The 18,215-nt window shown below is 35.6% G+C and overlaps 1 protein-coding gene and 1 long non-coding RNA gene across 4 annotated transcripts in view; one reads left to right on the top strand and one right to left on the bottom strand.

Moving 5' to 3' along the window:
* Window positions 1–114: 114 nt before the first annotated feature.
* Window positions 115–18,215, top strand: part of LOC148133404 (uncharacterized) — a 240,444-nt gene continuing 222,343 nt past the window's right edge. The window contains exons 1-2 of the long non-coding RNA XR_015746750.1: window positions 115–1,068; window positions 2,290–5,269. This is a non-coding gene — a long non-coding RNA (uncharacterized LOC148133404). The remainder of the gene's footprint in view (window positions 1,069–2,289; window positions 5,270–18,215) is intronic.
* RASGRP1 (RAS guanyl releasing protein 1) overlaps window positions 2,475–18,215 on the bottom strand; it is a 58,992-nt gene continuing 43,251 nt past the window's right edge. For all 3 annotated transcript variants that reach the window (XM_026664554.2, XM_087951737.1, XM_087951736.1), the window contains exons 11-14: window positions 14,100–14,136; window positions 13,022–13,168; window positions 10,872–11,242; window positions 2,475–9,554 (exon numbers count right to left, since the gene is read on the bottom strand). In XM_026664554.2, the coding sequence (XP_026520339.1) occupies window positions 9,423–9,554; window positions 10,872–11,242; window positions 13,022–13,168; window positions 14,100–14,136 (687 nt within the window). In that variant the 3' untranslated portion in view covers window positions 2,475–9,422. The remainder of the gene's footprint in view (window positions 9,555–10,871; window positions 11,243–13,021; window positions 13,169–14,099; window positions 14,137–18,215) is intronic.

Here is an 18,215-nt window from a genome sequence, read left to right as displayed (position 1 = left end):
GTGGCTAATATATGGTTGGATATATATGGCAATCTATGATCAAATGCATTTGAAAAATTACAGGTTTTCTTAAAATACTGAATTTTGAAATGGATATTTTTAGAATACTTTTATTAAGATTTGACCATATTCAAATGCAAAATGATTGTTTTCAGTTTGGAATGTTTTGCTTACCTTGAAAATTGAAGTGTCCATACCTACTTTTGGCTATCATTGAAAATCAACAGATCATTGTTATTCTGTGACTGATTGATCAAAATTTGAAGAAGCAATCATTTATTTTGTTAGCCATTGGTTACAGAGAAAAGAAAAATATCCATATTAACTGAAAACCTAGTAGAGCTTTTACAGAGGGCAGACATACCTTCGTATTATCAGTTGTACAGTGTTTGGCACTGTAGGAGAGAGAGGAGGGAGAGAGATGATAGCCATAGCATTGGATAAGATAACTTTCTGCTGGAATTCAGCAGATGTCCAGTTTTAATTCTGAATGTGTTCGCATGTTTATAGCTAGTAATCAGTAGGCATTTCTGATGCTTAATTTTCTTTTGACTGATACAAATACTAGCCATCACCACAAGGGGGCACCTCCTTTAAGCAACATGCTCTGTTGAGCTAGGAAAATCTTAATACATTATGTCAAAACTAAAGTGACCAGATACAGTTCTACAAGCCATCACTTAACAGTATTTCTTTAACCAATGCAACCATAGATAATCCCACACCAACATATCTGCTTAATTTTAATATAAGGGAAAATTATACTTTTATTATATTCAGATGCAGTGCATTTTAAATGACAGTTTTTGTAATAATTTTGTTTATAGGAGGCGAAGTGGACTAAAAATGTTATTGTAGTTTTAATTTCAGAACACTTGCTATATAACATGACAACTTGGACAATAGAAAATACTCATAATACGATTTCACTGCTAGCAGATGCAAAATTTCTTCATGAAATGTATATACCATAATTAGCTTGGAGAGAGGAACTGCAAATGATTACTTAATCCAAGTTTACTTAGAATTGTCACAGAATCTACTCTCCTTAAGCATGACCTTCCCATGGTAAGATAAGTGCAAAAGACAGAGAACTAGGCTCAATATATCCTTGGTTTGCCATCTCTCTTTTCCTCAGGATAAAGAACTTACATGGAAATGGAGTCATTAATGATCAATAAAATCTGTCTCAGTTGTATTGGTAAAATGCAGTATATTGTAAATTATTCCAATCTTCCTTGAAGAGGCTGACTATCTAGTTGAGTTGGAACTTACACCTCTCTCCTGATTTGGCTAATCAAGGCTTCCCAGGGACTGGCACCTTGATTTCTATAAATTGGAACCAAACAATGGTTAATGCCTCTTTGCAGGGAGAGTAATGCTTGCCTTGGAGGTGATCCACTCCCTTCTCAAGAGCACATCCAAGTACTATATTAATGCTCATTAATATTTATCTAAATGGAAACTGCTGGCTGAGATCATTCAGTGGCAAGGGGTGGAGTATCAAAAGTGATATTGGTGATACTAGTTATCGATCTCTACCTCTAGATGCTGCTGCTGCTGAGGTGATGACCCAGCATCTAGAGGCTGTGAGGATCTGAATGGGGAGGAACCAGCTCCAACTCTACTTTAGCAAGATAGTGGGTTTGAGGCTTTTGCGCCCCGCCCCCCAAAAGGTCTAGTGTTGTGTCATGAGATTGCACTTCTCTGGACAAAATGTTCAGTTTTGGAATTGTAGTTAATTACAAGCTGATGGGAGCCAACTTTTTTTAAAAGGTGTAGTTTTTACACATCAATAAATTTAGTTTCCATATCATGGAAGGAAATTCTTCCACTACATTCCATACTTGTCAGGCCCTACTTCAACAGCCGCTTAAGCTAGTACTGGGTGCTATGAGATTTAGAAAAAGTTAAAACAGGTGAAAGGGCAAAGAGGTTGATGAGAAAACTGGAATATAAACCTTTGAGCTGAGGGATCTTGGATGTTCAGCCTTAAATGGTAGAACTTCCCAATTGTTGACATTGGAACCATTTACTTACCCTTACACTGGCTGTGTTCAACCAGAAATCAGACAAGCTAACTTTTAATTTAAATTCATCCACTAATCAGATTCAGAGTCAAAAGATCCCTTCTAAAAAGAATTATAAAACACTACTTATTACTACAAAAATGCATTTTTATCCATGATTATGTAGTGAGAGAAGCACCACTAAATCATAAAAACTCATTCTGGAAAATATAAACGTCTATATAAATCTTATCAGTCCATCTTTCCATTTTCCTTGCAGGATGAAAATAAAACTATTCTTTTCCCAGCACATAACAGAATCACCTTGTGTAGAGATAATTCTTGACTTATGATTAGTTGTTTGAAATTATAATGGCCTCGGAAAGGGTGTTTTACAGTCTGTAAACCACTTTCAACCTGTGATGACCCGGAGTGTGTCAAAAATATAACAAAAACCAAAGCGTAAATAAAGGTCCTTTAATGCCTTCAACTTGGCTTCACTGTTTAATTGTTCACAGTTGAAGATTAAATATTTTCAAAATAACATTCCAAATGAAAGAAATACAGTTCAAATTCAAAGAGCAGGTAATGAAGCAAAAAACAAAAACAAACCGCACTGAAGAAAGTTCCACGACAGACCAGGATAAATAATTACCAACTTCAGGAAGATAACCAGGTACAGTCCGTTGGAAGAACGCCAACCAAGATAAACCTCATCCAGGAATAAAACACTAATTTGTCTCCAGTGTTTGTTAGCACACAGGTCCAAACTCTTATGCAGATCTCATACCTGCAACCCATGAAGAGGATCATGGCCCTCTTCTCCCGAGTAGACCATGTTTTTCCCTGATCCTCTCCTCCCTGTGTGCCCTAGGATGGATAGGATATGGGCCTGGGTCCTCCTCTGATTGCTCAGCCGACCTCTGCCCTTCACCAGTCTCCTCCACCACCTCTGGAGTCACACTTCCACTCCGTTGGCTGTTCCTCCCCCTCAGAGTCAGTCTCCACCAGGAGCATGACACAACCATTATAAAATGTGTTACTCCCCCATCCCTTCAGAATGTGCTTCAGAAGCACATTCAGTTGGCTTGCATTTATGATCAATTACAGTGTCCCATGGTCATATAACTGATTTGCAAAAAAAATGTTCCTTCCCTTGAGAATGGATTCACTTAACAACCATGTGATTTACTGAAAGACCAACAGAAAAATAGTAAAAAAAAATCAGATTTGGTCAAATGAGTGCCATGACCTACAACCACAATGATTTATGATTAAAATTATGTTCATATGTTGACAACTATCAGTATGAAACATGGTACGTATGTGCATGCGCACGCACACATAGGCTGGGACAAGAAAAAGGTGTGATACATGTCATACCTGTCAGCATCCCCTTAAAGAGGTATCCTATGCTGACTGCTAAAAGTAAGCAAATGTTGGAAAATAATACAGACAACTATCCAGTGCTGTCAAGTGAATTTTCATTGCTTCAGTTCACATTTAGTGTATAACTTCTAGTTTTCAGTTGTCTTAAAAAACATGCATTGATCATTTTTAATATTATACAATAATTTACATTAAATAATCAGACTTGCCTACATCAATTGGAGACATTTTCTGAAAAATATTTAAATTACAAAAGCTGCTATTTAAAGAATCTAACAGATTAAGTTGAGCCTTACAAGGAAATGTACAAATATAATAGTACCATGGCATTACTCAAAAAAAAGAGTAACTATATATTACACACAAAGTACAAATACCATTTTAGCTGGGTAAATATATCATAAAAAAATAAATTACATTTGGAACCAGTGTCTTAAAATCATTGTAAATAAATAGAACAAAAGTTACATGAAAATTAACAGTATGTTACACAATATTTTATAGTGTACTACTAATTTGTCAGTTCTAGAATCATTACAGAATGCAAATTTATACATTTCCAGAGAAGAACTCAAGAACTCAATGACAGTTCCATGAAAAGAAGAGCCCATAACCGTGGCAGTATGAAGAGACAGCAATTTAAACCAGCTGTTTGTAATTCCTTTCCAGACAAGGAAAACACTTGAGATCACCCACAAGTAATCCAGACAATTGCGTCTTGTGAGGGGGATACAAGACAACAGTCACCAGTAGCTTTGGAGGTCTGGCAGATGAGAGAATAGCCACTTTGCTCAAATCGTAGTCAGTGCCTTTAAACAGACACTGGGTTTGTATATTTTTCTTTTGTGATCAGCTTGACAAATTGTAAAGAATGACATGAAGAATGATGTTATGTTGAACATACAAAAAACCCAGCTGATTTAACAATGAAAAGGGATATATACACAAATATCAAGAGAGTGAGCTGGATAATTTTCCCATTTTGGATTTACAAAAGAGATTTGTTAAAGCTTTGAAGAATTTTGTGAGAGGAGAAAAGTGAAGAAAAAAAAAGCAAGTTTTAGGACATTATTTGAAGAGACTAAAGATCAACATTAAAAGTAAAATGAAGGAACATAAAGTTGGCTTATGTTCAAGGTTAAAATAGATACCTTATCTCTGGTAAACCTTAACTGACTTTTGCTAACACCAGGACTGAAATGATGAGATTTTAGTTACTTATTTCTAGATAATAGATAGGATCTGGAAAGAAGATAGTTATTTTTAATTGGTTACTAAAATTGTTTATGTTTGTTGTGATAAAGAGGGGTCTCGTTTCTTTATATATTTTTTTTTTTATTTTTTTTTCTATTTTTATTTTTTTCTTTAATTGTATTAATTTTTATTGTTGCAATTTTAATTGCAATTTTTAATAAAATTACTATTAAAAAAAGAAATGTAGACATGAGACATGAAAATGGTTTTTACAATTGCTTGTGCTTATCAGATAGTTCTTGAATTATAGTCAGAGAGATATACACAAGAGGTGCTGCACAGGTCGAGGAAAATGCAGATATGTTTGTAAGTGGTTGGGTTGGCAAACGTGCAGAGAGGCTGGAGAATCTTGCACAGTGGATTTGGCAAGTGAGAGAATATTTTCTTTCACAATAGTTGAAAAAGAATTATAACACCTTTCACTATAAATCAGATGAATATTATATTTATAAGCATAAATACTTACGCCTTCTGGTTTGAGCTTCTTCAGCAACAGACCGAAACCTCGTCTCCCCGAGGCTTCGATCCATGCTCGCTGCTGGAGCACCCTGAGCTGGCTGGTTTCGGGGCTAAGCCACCCTGTAGAGGTGGTGAAGAGGGGGGAGACTGCCTGCAGGGTTGAGGAGAGCCGCATCTCTCCTCCCCAGCTGGCCATTATTCCCTTTCCCGAAGGTGGTTGTACTGGTGGTCAGAAATGGCCACCACAAAGAAGAACTCAACTGGAAAAGAATGTGCAGGAGGAAGATAAGAAGAGAAAGTTTTGGTTGACCAGGTCAAACAGCAAAAGCAACAAATAAGGTACCCTGGAATTTAAACTTAACAACATTGTTCCCAAAGAAGATTTTGAAGCTGCAAAGGAGAGAGAGAAGGGAAAGGATTAGTTTTTTTTTTCTTCCCTTCCTTATACTGACAGCTAAGAGACTTAAGCAAGAATTGAAAAAAAAAAAATCCACTTTGACATTAATAGGCATCTAAGCTGAAAATAAAAGTCAAAGGGATAAATAAAGATTTCTGGACATTTAAAAGTTTTTAAAAGCTGGGAAGGAGAAAAAAAAAAGAATAGAAGGGCAGGATCTGGAAAAATGGAGGAGACTGCCTGGAATTAAGGAATGGAACTGTAATTAAAAGGAACTTACAGTGAAATTTGAACAAGATTCCTCAAAGATACATTTTAATGGAAACTTGGTAACAAAATAATAGAACCCCAGGAAGAGAAAGTAGAAAAAAGAAGCAAGTAGAAACAGCCTTGGATTATTTGGATTACTTGGTGATTTTTGGTTTTTGCATCTAGATGACTAAAATTAACTGGGTGGTTGTTTAAAAGTTTTTAAAATGGTATCACTCTTAGAAGAACTGAAAACGGAACTTAAAAAATGGAAAGAAGATGCACAAGAAGGCAGAAGTTCTTTTGGCTTCGTGTTTCAATTCTTAGAAATGGAGATTTGGAACTATGAGAAGCAACAAGAAATGCTTGCAGAACAAGAAGATTGGGACAAAGAAGAAGCCATCTTTAATGATCAAATAATTTTAAGTGGGGGGGGGAAAAGAAAAGGGGGGAAAGAGAGTGAAAGGTTTAAGATTAGAAAAAACAACCAAAAAGAAGAAGAACAATTTGAAAGTTAAGTATAATATTAGAAAGCAACAGAAGAGGGGATTACAGATGAGAGAGTTAGAAGTAGAGAGACAAGGGGGTAAAAAGGGGAGGGAGAAGAAGAGGGGGAAGAAGGCAAGGAAAAGAAGTTGTAAAAGACAGAAACAAGAAATGGAGAAACAGGGAAAAGATATAAGGATTGTAACCATAAGTTTGTTTAGAGATAATGGGTGAAAATTTAATTGTAAAAGGGATTCTGCAAAGGTACATAAAATAGCTTTGTTATATTACAAATAGAAATAACTTTAGAAAATATGATGATGGATAAAATATTTATTGTAATGCAGTGGGATGTTTGTTAATAAATAAATGAATTAAAATGATTGAGAGAATTAAAAGGGAACTTTTTAATTATTAGTAATGATTTATAAAAATACAAGTGAGAAATATGGGGGGGAGAATTAACTATGGAAAGTTTATAAGTGTTCCCAAGAAAGTATGATATTTAATTGAAAAGAAATGTTAAAGATGTTAAGATTTTAATGCATATTAATGATAGAATTGAATTGGAATGGAATGTGTTTTATTTATATATATATATATATAATTTTTTCTTTTTAAGAATATAGTATCTATTTTAAGAATGTACCAAGCAGAATTCGATTGGAAGTTATGTATTATATTGAATGCTATAATCTTAAAGCTATACATTGAAGCTTAAATAAGAGCTTGAATGGATAAAATTAAAGGATATAAAGGTGTCATACTCTAATTGGTAAGTACAGGGAAAAATTTGCTTAATAAGAAAAGATAATGTGAAATTGTAACAGGACAGACAAAAGTATAAATATAATGATTTGAATTGAGATAATTAAAACAAAGTTGAGAAAATTAGAAGAGGGGAAAAACTATGTAGAAAATATAAAATGGTAATAAGATATGGAATATAATATAAAAATGAGCAGGAATTGAGTTTTGTGTCTGTATGAAGAAGTGATAACCTGGGACCATGCTATTTTCAAAAAAGATGTTTTATTTGTATTTTGTTTTTGTGAAAACCCAAATAAAATTTCAAAAAAAAAAGCATACTTACATACCCAACATGCTATTTCTTTTTGCTCTTCCTTTCCGGTGCAAGCTAAGTGTTATGCAAAGCACAGAAAATGAGTTAGAAGTAGTGAGCAAAAAGAGAAAAGAATTAAACCTAGTTTACACAATGATGTGCTATAACTCTCCGTTCTTTTCTATTCTTGCAAACCATCTTAGTTTCTACCATATTGGTACACATTGAATTCACACGTTTTTGTTTCTTCTCATTTTGCATCCCAATACACTGCATGTATGGCTATTCAATTTATGACTGTAATGGAGCTTGCCATCATGGTCATAACTAGTGATGGTCGTAAAATGGGTCACCCATATGACTGACCTAATTTTATGAGCTTTTTGTGGCAGTTGTATAGCAACCATTGCGATCTTAAAGTAGCCACCATGGCCACTAAGCAAATGCTGAGACTTTTAAGGAAAGCAATGGTTTTACTATAGACCTTTTGGCTGAAAACATGAATTAAATGCCAGTTTGCACTAAACCCATTCTAAAACATGGTCAGGTGATCACAGGATGCTGCAAATGTCTGTAAATATGCAGGGAGAGGTGGTCATCAGAATTTTGGAACTGAGTCATAATTATTCCCGGGGGAGATGCGTTGTATCTTTCAACAGTCAAGTCAACAACTACCTGTACTTTCCAGCTAGTGGAACAAAAGCAATAGGATTATAGCTGTTATGCTTGTAGCATATAACCATAATAGACCAAAACCGACCACCATTGATGGTACTGTCAGCAAGAAATGGTCCATGTGACACAGTTATAAATAATGCTGCTAATTTGGTTCATTCCTTCTCATTAAAAGGTATTCTATGAAAGCCTGAACTGATTAAAGATTTACAAGTAAAAGGAAGATCTGGTCTATGGACTACAATAGAAACTAAATCATCAAAACAATCAGTATCAGAAGCCTTTTTCTTGGGATATTTTTAAAAAAGGTATTGGATCATGCAAATCAACAGCCAGTGAAATCCCTCATTTCAACTGTTTTAGAATGTCAGTGCCAAAGTCCAGGTTGAAAATCTTTTCACATAGTGATGACTGCAGGGTGTGGTGCCAAGAGCATCACAGTTCTGTCTGTTTTGGTTTGTATGTGCGTGTGTAAGCAAAAGGAGTCCCTGTGGGTTTCTGCACTATTGTAGCCACCTTTTTTTTGGGGGGGGGGGGATGTTCCTTTCCATTTCTTTAAACCATTGAGCCAGCACTATTCAAAGACATTTCTGCAGTTATATGGCTAATATGACATCATGTTTCAACGCAAAATGTTAGATGAAACACAGAATCCTGTTACTTTCCCATGAAGTGGTACCTATTTATCTACTTACATTTACAAGGTTTTGAACTGCTAGGCTGGCAGGAGCTGAGGCAAGTAACAGGAGCTCATTATGTCACACAGTAGTAGGACTTGAATTGCTAGAATACAGACTTTCTCCACCATCTTTTAAGTCACTTAGCTACCGTGCCAATGGTGTGTGTGTGTGTGTGTGTGTGTGTGTACGCAATGTACATAAAAACAGATGGAATTTTGATTGTACCTTTGTGGCTGGCATCTTTATATTTTTACCCATATTCTGTGCACCTCTGCAAAGAAGAAACTTTTGGAACTGCCTATCTGAAATGAGCATCCTTGGAAAAAGAGACCAACCAATTCAAAAAGAATATGGAAATGGCTGTTTGACTCAGGTGCCTATTCAAGCAGCAACATTTGTGAAGTTAAGTTTCAAATAAAAAACCATGCCCATTTACAAGTTTGCATTGCCAAAATTAGCAACAATTAGCCTACGGTACACATTCCTAGTTTGATAATGCAGTTTGGTTACTTTGGCAACAGGTGTGTTCCTTGCTCTAAAAATAACAGGGACTTCAAACAATGTCCTTTCAGCCAAACAGGAGGCAAACTAGTTAAACTGACAGCACAAAATATATACATCCAAAAGTACTAATGGCAGTCAAAATAAGACAATCTTACTTTAAATTCCTGCCATGCTGCACAGAGTTAATTGCATGCACTTAAATACACTCAAACAACCCGTTGGCTTTATCCTTTTCCTCACTATGTCTTTCTTCTAAGCTACAAGCAATCTCCATGTTCCCTAGTGTCCAGTATGTGATTTCGTTGGATGCTGAGGAATTCAATCTTCTTATGAGCTTGTTTAAGGCGCAGCTTGAGAGTTTCATTCTCTGCAGTTAGAACATTTCTTTCCTAAACAAAAATATACCATCAGAACAAATAGTTTCTGAATGTTTAGTTTTGTTAGTAGGAACATTTGCCTGAAAGGCATGTTAGTTTAAGAATTATGTGACTTGAGCAGTAAATGGAGTGAAAGATACACAGCTGTTTGCCCAAGAGGAGAGCAACTACCACAATTGACTCTGAGAAAAGAGAGCTTGGTGAACACATGCTTTCATTTACAAACAGGATCTTCTAAGTAACTGGGAAAAAACATCCTTATTTTAACTGATGAATCTTCTTCCTACCCAAGTTTTCAATTCTGCAGGAAATGAGGAAGGTGGCTCTCCACATAACTCAAGTTGCATGGGTTATGGAGTGCTTTAGAGGTGGGGAAAGACTTGCAGGCCTGGAGCAGGCCCAAGTTCATATTGCAGCATCTCCCTAGCCCACATGTAACCTGCCGCCAGCTCCTGAGGCACCCTCTACTCCACTTCCCACCACTCGGGGTCCCCTCAGGCCTTGGATGTGCTTCCCTGCCCTACTGCCCTACTGGATCCCATGCCCTCCTCCCCATCCCCCACAAACAAAGCAGTTTGTCTTGAGACTTTCGTGGGTGTGGGGACAAAATGGCAGCCACATTCAGGTTGCTGCCACAAGGCCCAGGTCTGCACAGTGGTGTTCAGAAGCTTTTGAAGCACTGTGCAGACCTCTCTAAGGCAGTGAAATGAAGCAGTTTGTCTGGCAGCCACCATATTCTCCCTGCCCACAAGCAGACATAACAAAATGGTGGCCACATTTGGATCACATCCCAGGGACACACAGTCTGCCCTCCTTCCACAATATGACGTAGGGAGAGCTTCGAAAGGTAAGCGTTGTGTGCAATGAGCATATGGGGAGTCCAAGAGCTTCTGGGTTCTGGTGGAGTGAAATGTGGGGAGAGAAATGGAAGGGTGCTGGAGCAACCTTGTGGTGGGTCGTAAGGGCAAATGACCACAGGGCTGCTGCATCTGTTGAAACTTTGAAATGGGGTCATATGTAGCTTTGGAGAGGGATGTCTTTGGTAACTTTAAATGCACATAGCTTGAGGATTACCTGTATTAATTTTGGAAATATTATCCTTTTTAATTCAAACGGCAATTTAAAAACCAGAAATTCAAGGAATCTAACTACAGGATCTTTGCACTTATTTCACTAATTCTTACTGTCATAAGGGGCTGGTGTGCCAAAATTTCTTCCCATTTAAAAAAAGTACTCTTGTTTGTATACTTCAAACTCACAGCAAGAGAGTTTACATGGTCAACGCATAGTCTTAGTTATTCTGTGCAGTTTTCAAAGCTTGTTTCATACCTTTTCTAGTTCTTGATATGTGGGTTTTAGTGTTTGTGGATCTTCCTTCACTTTTTGACTGCAATCCTTATTTTCCCATTTCACATATGCCTTTTTCCGGCCAAGAATTGGACTTGGACATGGAAACACAGGAGATGGCTGGAGAAAACTACTTTCAGATGATGTTCCAGACTCTCTTTGTAGATTACACACTTCATTACCGGGTGTCATCATTACATCAGTTTGTGTACCCTTGTGTACCACAGATGGTTTTAACCTTACTGAGATCTTCTGAGCTGATGCTCCCATGAGCATAATAGTTCTATCTTTGCTGCCTTCATTATGTTCAACCATCTCGCCATTAGGAAATGGAAACCCTCCTTCCTCCAGCCCTAAGGTGTGAAAAACATAAAACACAGGCATTGAGCAGTGAGGATCAAAATGAATTACACAATATTCTCAGTGAAAATAATAAAGGAAATATCTAAAGAGCACTATTTACTGTACTTCCTTACCTTTATTTCTAACATTACTAACCATTTCATCAGATAATTTGTCCATTATATTAACAATATTGTCTTTACAACTAAGTGCTTTTTGATCAGAAATGTTTATATGCTACTAGTGATTGCTTAAGAATATGCAAGATTTATAACAGAAAAAAATTATGGAATTACATGCTCATAATGGGTGGGGAGGGTTCCCGCGGACCATGTGGGCTGCACAGACTTGTGTTTCTGTGCAGCCTGGAATAATTGCTTTGGGGGGGGTGTGCTCTGGGGGTGAGATTTCTCTGCAGCCCACCAAAATTTTCTCATGGCCCACCAGTGGGCTGCAGCCCACCGGTTGGTGACTGCTGGTCTAAAATATATATATCACAAATACCTTCTAATAAAGTGCTGGCAAACTAAGCTGTGTGTCCAAAAGGATTTTTCAATAAATCTCCATCAACCCAAATGGTGCTATGAATCTCTAAAGAATTTCTTTCTGGGTTAGGGGATAGGGATAGGGTGAAGTAGAGTAGAGTAGAATAAAATAAAATAGAACAGAAATAGAAAACAGAACAGAATCTTTATTGGCCAAGTGTGATTGGATACCCAAGGAATTTGTCTCCAGTGCATAAGCTCTTAGAGTACATATAAACAACAAAGTAATATAATCATAAGATATCAATAATAAAAGGTAAAAGAAAAGATGAGAAGGATAATAGAGAATAGGAATATATAACCCTACATGGGTAAATAGCTTCTGTTTTGGCATGTCATGCCTATAGCCGTATCCTAAGAGGAGGAATTGAAACAGTGTGTGTCCAGGATGTGAGGGGTCTATAGATATTTTCTCAGCTCTCTTTCTAGTTCATGCAGTATACAGATCCTCAGTGGAAGGCAGGCTGGTTGCAATGTTTTTTTCTGCAGTCCTAACTATTTGTTGAAGTCTTTACCTATCCTGTTTGGTTGGTATACCAAACCAGACAGTTATAGAACTGATGATAGATTCAATAATTCATCTGTAGAACTGTATCAGCAGCTCCTTGGGCAGTCTGAGCTTTTTGAGTTGATACAAGAAGAACAAATTCTTTGCTGTACTCTTTTAATGATGGCTCTAATGTTAGGTGCCCATTTCAAGTCCTGGGAGATTATAGAACCCAGAAACCTGAACCTATTAGACATCAGATGTTAAAAAAAAAACCCTCAATGATACATGTCTTTGTAAATCTATGAGAATTCTAGCTTGAATTCAGACATTAATTACAAATAATATTTGTAACTACTATCATTGTCTTTATGCTGAAATATTGAAAAGAGCATCTCCCTGTCCTGTAATACAGTTCTACTGACTGCTTACTTGGTTTAGTACTGACAATTAATTGTGTTGGCTTCAAAAACAAAGATATTACATAGAAAAGGTGATCATTCACTATCCAAGGTTACACATAACATTTGTCCCCTAAGTAGATATGTCTTCTGAAGCCCTGATGAATTTTTGCAGAGCGGATGGAATTTGCTGATGTATGGACAATGGGAGGCCATTTTGAAAAACATTATTAATCTTAAGATTAATCACTATTAATCTTATTAATACATATTAATCTTAACTATTATTATTCTTAAAAAATAGACAAACTATTGAGTAACAAATGATACCAAAATGTTTCATTAAACTGAACTTACCATGCATATGCTCTTTAAGTCCCATGGGACAGAGGCTAGATGCAAGAGCTGATGCTGGACTGTTATCCACAGCTGTCATTTTGGGTCTTCTCTTGCATTCAAATACAACTAGATCCTTGCATTGCTTATGACAGTTCATTCCACAGTCTTCAAACAAATAAAAACAAAGTCAGCTTACTAGCTTAGTGGCAAAAAGTAAAATACTAATCCCACATATTAATTACTCTTCTACCTCAACTCCTTTCCTACTTCCTAAATTAAACTGGTGAGTTTAATGAACAGAAAGACTATGGGTAACATGATAGCAGGGTTCCAATATCTCAGGGGTTGCCACAAGGAAGAGGGAGTCAGGCTATTCTCCAAAGCATCTGAGGGTAGAAGCAATGGTGGAACCTAGTCAAGGAGAGAAGCAACCTAGAACTAAGGAGGAATTTCCTGACAGTTAGAACAATTAATCAGTGGAACAACTTGCCTCCAGAGGTTGTGAATGCTCCAACACTGGAAGTTTTTAAGAGAAGATTGGACAACCATTTGAAATGGTATAGGCTTTCCTAGCGGAGCAGGGGGTTCGACTAGAAGACCTTCAAGATCCCTTCTAACTCTGTTGTTCTGTTCTGTTCTTTCCAAATTTTGCAAAGACCAAGGAAACACTACATGAACTGTAATTCAGGGCTATGTGGGTTTTAACAGGGATAAGCCCTTTTCATACCTTTAATGCATTTAAAGTATACTTTTAAGCAATCAAAATATAGAACAGTATTACATGGCATTGCTACTTAACTAAAAGTCAAATTATACCTTTTAATAAAATCACCTGCCAGTTAATAATCTAAGATGAACATGAAGTGATGTAACAATCTCTGCATATTTTCCCAATTGTTTCCTCCCAGATTTTGCAGTTACCCAGGAAACGAACAAAGCAATGGAGCAACATAGATAGGGAAATTTTTATGTTCTAGTTTATTTATGCTAAAAATCCTATTCCTTAAATAATTTTAAATCTGTTATTCAAATGAAAAATGGGATACAACAATGGACAATTTGCAATCAAAGATGATTGAACTCAAAGTTATTTTACCTTTGCACCTATATCCTTGTTTAATAACACCCCAAAGCTAAAAAGATAAGGAAAAACACATTATAATATGGCATTCAAGTTAAATCATACATTTAAGAGGTGTTTTAACTCTTATTTCAAAGTTCAGTTTCATGAAATCATCAAAAATGTAAGATGTATGGCTATTTCTATTTCTATTTCAAAACAGTATTTTCCCTCAATATAAGCAGGTAAAAATGCCATGCAGGAAACCAATGAAAGAAGAAAGCCTCTTCCCCCCCGAAAAAAAATAAAAAATCTTTCCAAAACAGTATGATATAATGGACACAACCTAAAATATTCTGAATCTATATTTATCTTAGCTAATTATTAACCATTCTCTACAATTTTCATAGCATTTTGATTTGTGAACAGCATTTAAAATGATCAAGAGAAGATACAAGTGTTTCAACTTAATTTATACAAGTTTAAGAACAGTTAGTTACTGGTCTATGGACCATTATCAAGATTTAAATACTGATCTTTTTTCCTGATATATATTACAGCTACTTTCAGTGCAAGGAATTCAAAAAGCTGTTTTTACCAAGAGGTCTCAATAGTATTAGGATAATACTATTAAATCATCCCTGAGATTAAAAGTGTTAGAAATGGGTAGCCTTGCATGTCTTCATATTCATACCCAGAATATGGTAAATAACCAAAAAGAGTTTGAGCTTGTAGTATAGAAGAAAATATATGATTTAACGGGTATAATGAATCATCTGAAGACACTGTTATGATTGAAATATAGCAAATGAACAATATACTTTGTTCCAAGAACTGAAGCAACAGAAAGGAAGGTATGTAATTCTAATACATACATAGGATGCATGTATTAGAGTTACAGTGTATGCATTCCTGTTTATAAGTCTAAGTGAATGAATTTGGCAATGCTGTAAAAAGCACCTGGATTTTAAATGCATAAATTTAAATATTAATAAACTTAAAGCAATGATAATAGGATCCCACAGTAGATGAAGCTAAGAGGGAAAAAACTCAAGATGGATGTAAATTTCTAAAGTAAGAGATGTCAAAAGCACAAGTGCAAAAATTCCAATGAAAAGCACTGTGGTAGATATCAATGTAGCTGTACAAAAAGTTTAGTGAAAACTAGGGGGGAAGGATACATACAGAAAATTGAAGTAGCATCAAATTACAAAGAAATCATATAAACAGAAAACTCTAGAACTGTGTCAGGAAAGGGAAAATGCAGAATGCACTGAAACTAGTAAAGAATGCTAATAACAAAAAGGGTCTTTTCAGGTATGTACAATGGAAAACAAAAGATCAACTGATATGTAAAGAACACAAAAGTGTAGCAGGAAACAAAGCAAACACAGAACTATCAAATTCCTGTTTAGTTCAGTATTCTTCAACAAAATATGTACTCTACTAAGAAATAGTGAAACACAAAATGAAGGACTAAACTTTGAAGCTGACAGAAACACGATTAGGAATATTGCTTTACTTCAATCTCTAGGAAAAAATGAATCACTTCCTAAGATACTGAAATTATTTATGTATTACCTTTGAGATATTCTCAAAAAACAATGGACAAGATGACTGAAAGAATGAAAATCTGAATTTATGTACAAAAAACAGAAACGGGAGAGGAAGAACCATGATCTGTGGCATCAATATTTGACAAGATTTTAGAAATACTAAAAGTATAAGTCTACAAAACATTGCAAACATTACAAAATTATGTATTCTTACTCATGTTTATACTTATACCTATTATCTTGTAAGCAACTGACAAATCAAATCAAACAAATAAATAAATAAAATGCAGCAATTATCAGAAGTAATAATAGATTTGTTAATATAGTCAGACTAACAAATCTAGCCAGACCCTGTAACTTTTTTTGATTAGTTAATTTCCTTCATAAATTGCAGGGATACTATAGGTATATTCTGACTTCAGCAAAGAATTTGTCAATGTACCTATAATATGCTTATTATTTAAATGTGGATGGATGGCATGGCAAACTAAATAGCTTGTAAATCACACTCAAAGAGCACTCATCAATGGTTCATCATCAAATTGAAAAAAGGTGTTAAGTGGGGTGCCACAAGTATTAATCCTGGAATTTTGGATTTCCGGTTTGCAAGGCTTTGGCGGCGGCAGGAATCCGCGATCGTGCGCGGTTTCTGCCGCTCTCGCTGCTGGAGTGCCCCCGATCCAGTCGGATTTGGAGGCTATAGTTACCCCGTAGGGGTAGCTGAAGATAGGGGAGAACCAGGCAGGGGTCCGGGGGAATCGCAACCCCCCTCCTCAGCCGGCTTAACTCCCTTTTCTGAAGGCGGTGGAGCGGCGGTCAGCAATGGCCGCCACAAAGAAGCCTTCAGCCGGATAAGAATTGTGCAGGAGGAAGTTTGAAGTGAAAGTTACTGGCTGACCCGGGACAATAAGGAACATTTAAATACCCTGGAATTTAAATTTTACTAAAGATACATCACTCCCAAAGAAGACGGAAAAAGCGGCGAACGAAAGTAAAAGGGAAAGTTTTTTTTCTCTCACTCTCCTTCCTTACAGTGATAGCAGATGGAAATCAGAAAAGCCCGCTTTGGCATCAACAGGTAAAGCCAAGGGGACAATAAAGATTTCTAAACCTTGGGGAAAAAATAAAAAAAACTTTTTTTTTTGCTATAAGTGGGAAGAGAGAGGAAAATAATTAATATTAAGATTCTGCTGGAGGAGGCTGCTTGGAACTTATAAGACTAGAGCTAAATTGTAACAAGACTTCTAAAAGATATATTTTAACTGGAACTTTGCAACTGTAACCCCAGGAAGAGAAAGTATAAAAAGAAGGAAGTGTTTAAATGAAACAGTTTGTGTGTATTTGGATTGCTTGGTGACTTTGGAAACTATTATTTGAAAGACTAATAGCATTTGGGTTGTTTTAAAATTTTTTCACAATGGTACTATTTGTTGATGATCTGAAAATGGAATTTAAAAAGCTAAAAGAGGAGGAACAAGATGGGAAGGGGTCTTCTGGATCTGTTTTTCATTTTTCAGAAATGGCGATTTCTACATATCAGAAACTTCAAGAACAAAGAGATTGGGATGAAGAAGAAGCCATCTTTAATGAACAAGCAACTCTAATTGGGGAAGAAAAGGGAAAGAGGGGAAAGAGAAAGGAGAAATTAAGACTTAAAAAAACAACCAAAAAAGGGAAAAATAGGATGAAAAATCATTACAATGTTAGAAAGCAACAGAAAAGAGGAATACAGAAGAGGGTGGAGATTAAGAGGGTGGAGATTAAACAAGGGGGTAAAAAGACTAGATTGGAAAAGAAAGAAAGGGGAAAAGGGAAGAGAAGTTACAAAGGTTTGAAACAAGATGTAAAGAAACAGGATTCATTCAGAGATAATGGGTAAAAATATAATCTAAAAAGAGATTCTGCAAAAGTACATAAGATTGTATTGTTGTATTTGTATTTGAAATAATGTTAGAAAACTGGAGAGTGTACTAAGCAGAATCAGAATGAAAATTATATATTATTTTAAGTGTTATTTAGGGGAAAGATATAAAGGTGTCATACTTCAATCAGTGATTACAGGAGAAATTTTGTGACAATGAGAAAAGATAATAGATAATTGAAACAGACAAAAGATATAAGCATAATGATTTAAATTGAGATGAAATAAATAAAATAGAATTAAGAGAGTGAAAAGAGGGGAAAAGCTATATAGAAAACGTAGAATGGTAAATAAGATAGGAAATGGTATATAATGTGAGCATGAATTTGAATTTATGTCTGCACAAAAAGATGTAACCCGGGACTAAGCCGCTTTCCAAAAAGAAGTTTTATGTTTTTATGTTTTGTATTTTGTATGTGCATGTTTGTTTATTGAAAATTAATAAAATTCTTATTAAAAAAAAGTATCAATCCTGGAATTTTACTCTTTTTTATTATTATTTTGAATGGTGAAGTAGAAGAAACACTTATCAAATTTGCAAAATAACAAAAATTGGGGGATTGGTAATATACCACATGAGAGAAATTAAATGAAAAACAATAATCAAGTAGGTTTGAGAAATACTGGTATAATGTAAGTAACAGAATGAAATTTAAGAAATATAATTACAAAGTT

This window comes from Notechis scutatus, chromosome 1, assembly GCF_049901735.1.
Source record: "Notechis scutatus isolate UNSWTSFEM ecotype Mainland chromosome 1, rNotScu1.2, whole genome shotgun sequence".
NCBI lineage: Eukaryota > Metazoa > Chordata > Lepidosauria > Squamata > Elapidae > Notechis > Notechis scutatus.
This window is presented reverse-complemented; position numbering and strand designations above follow the sequence as displayed.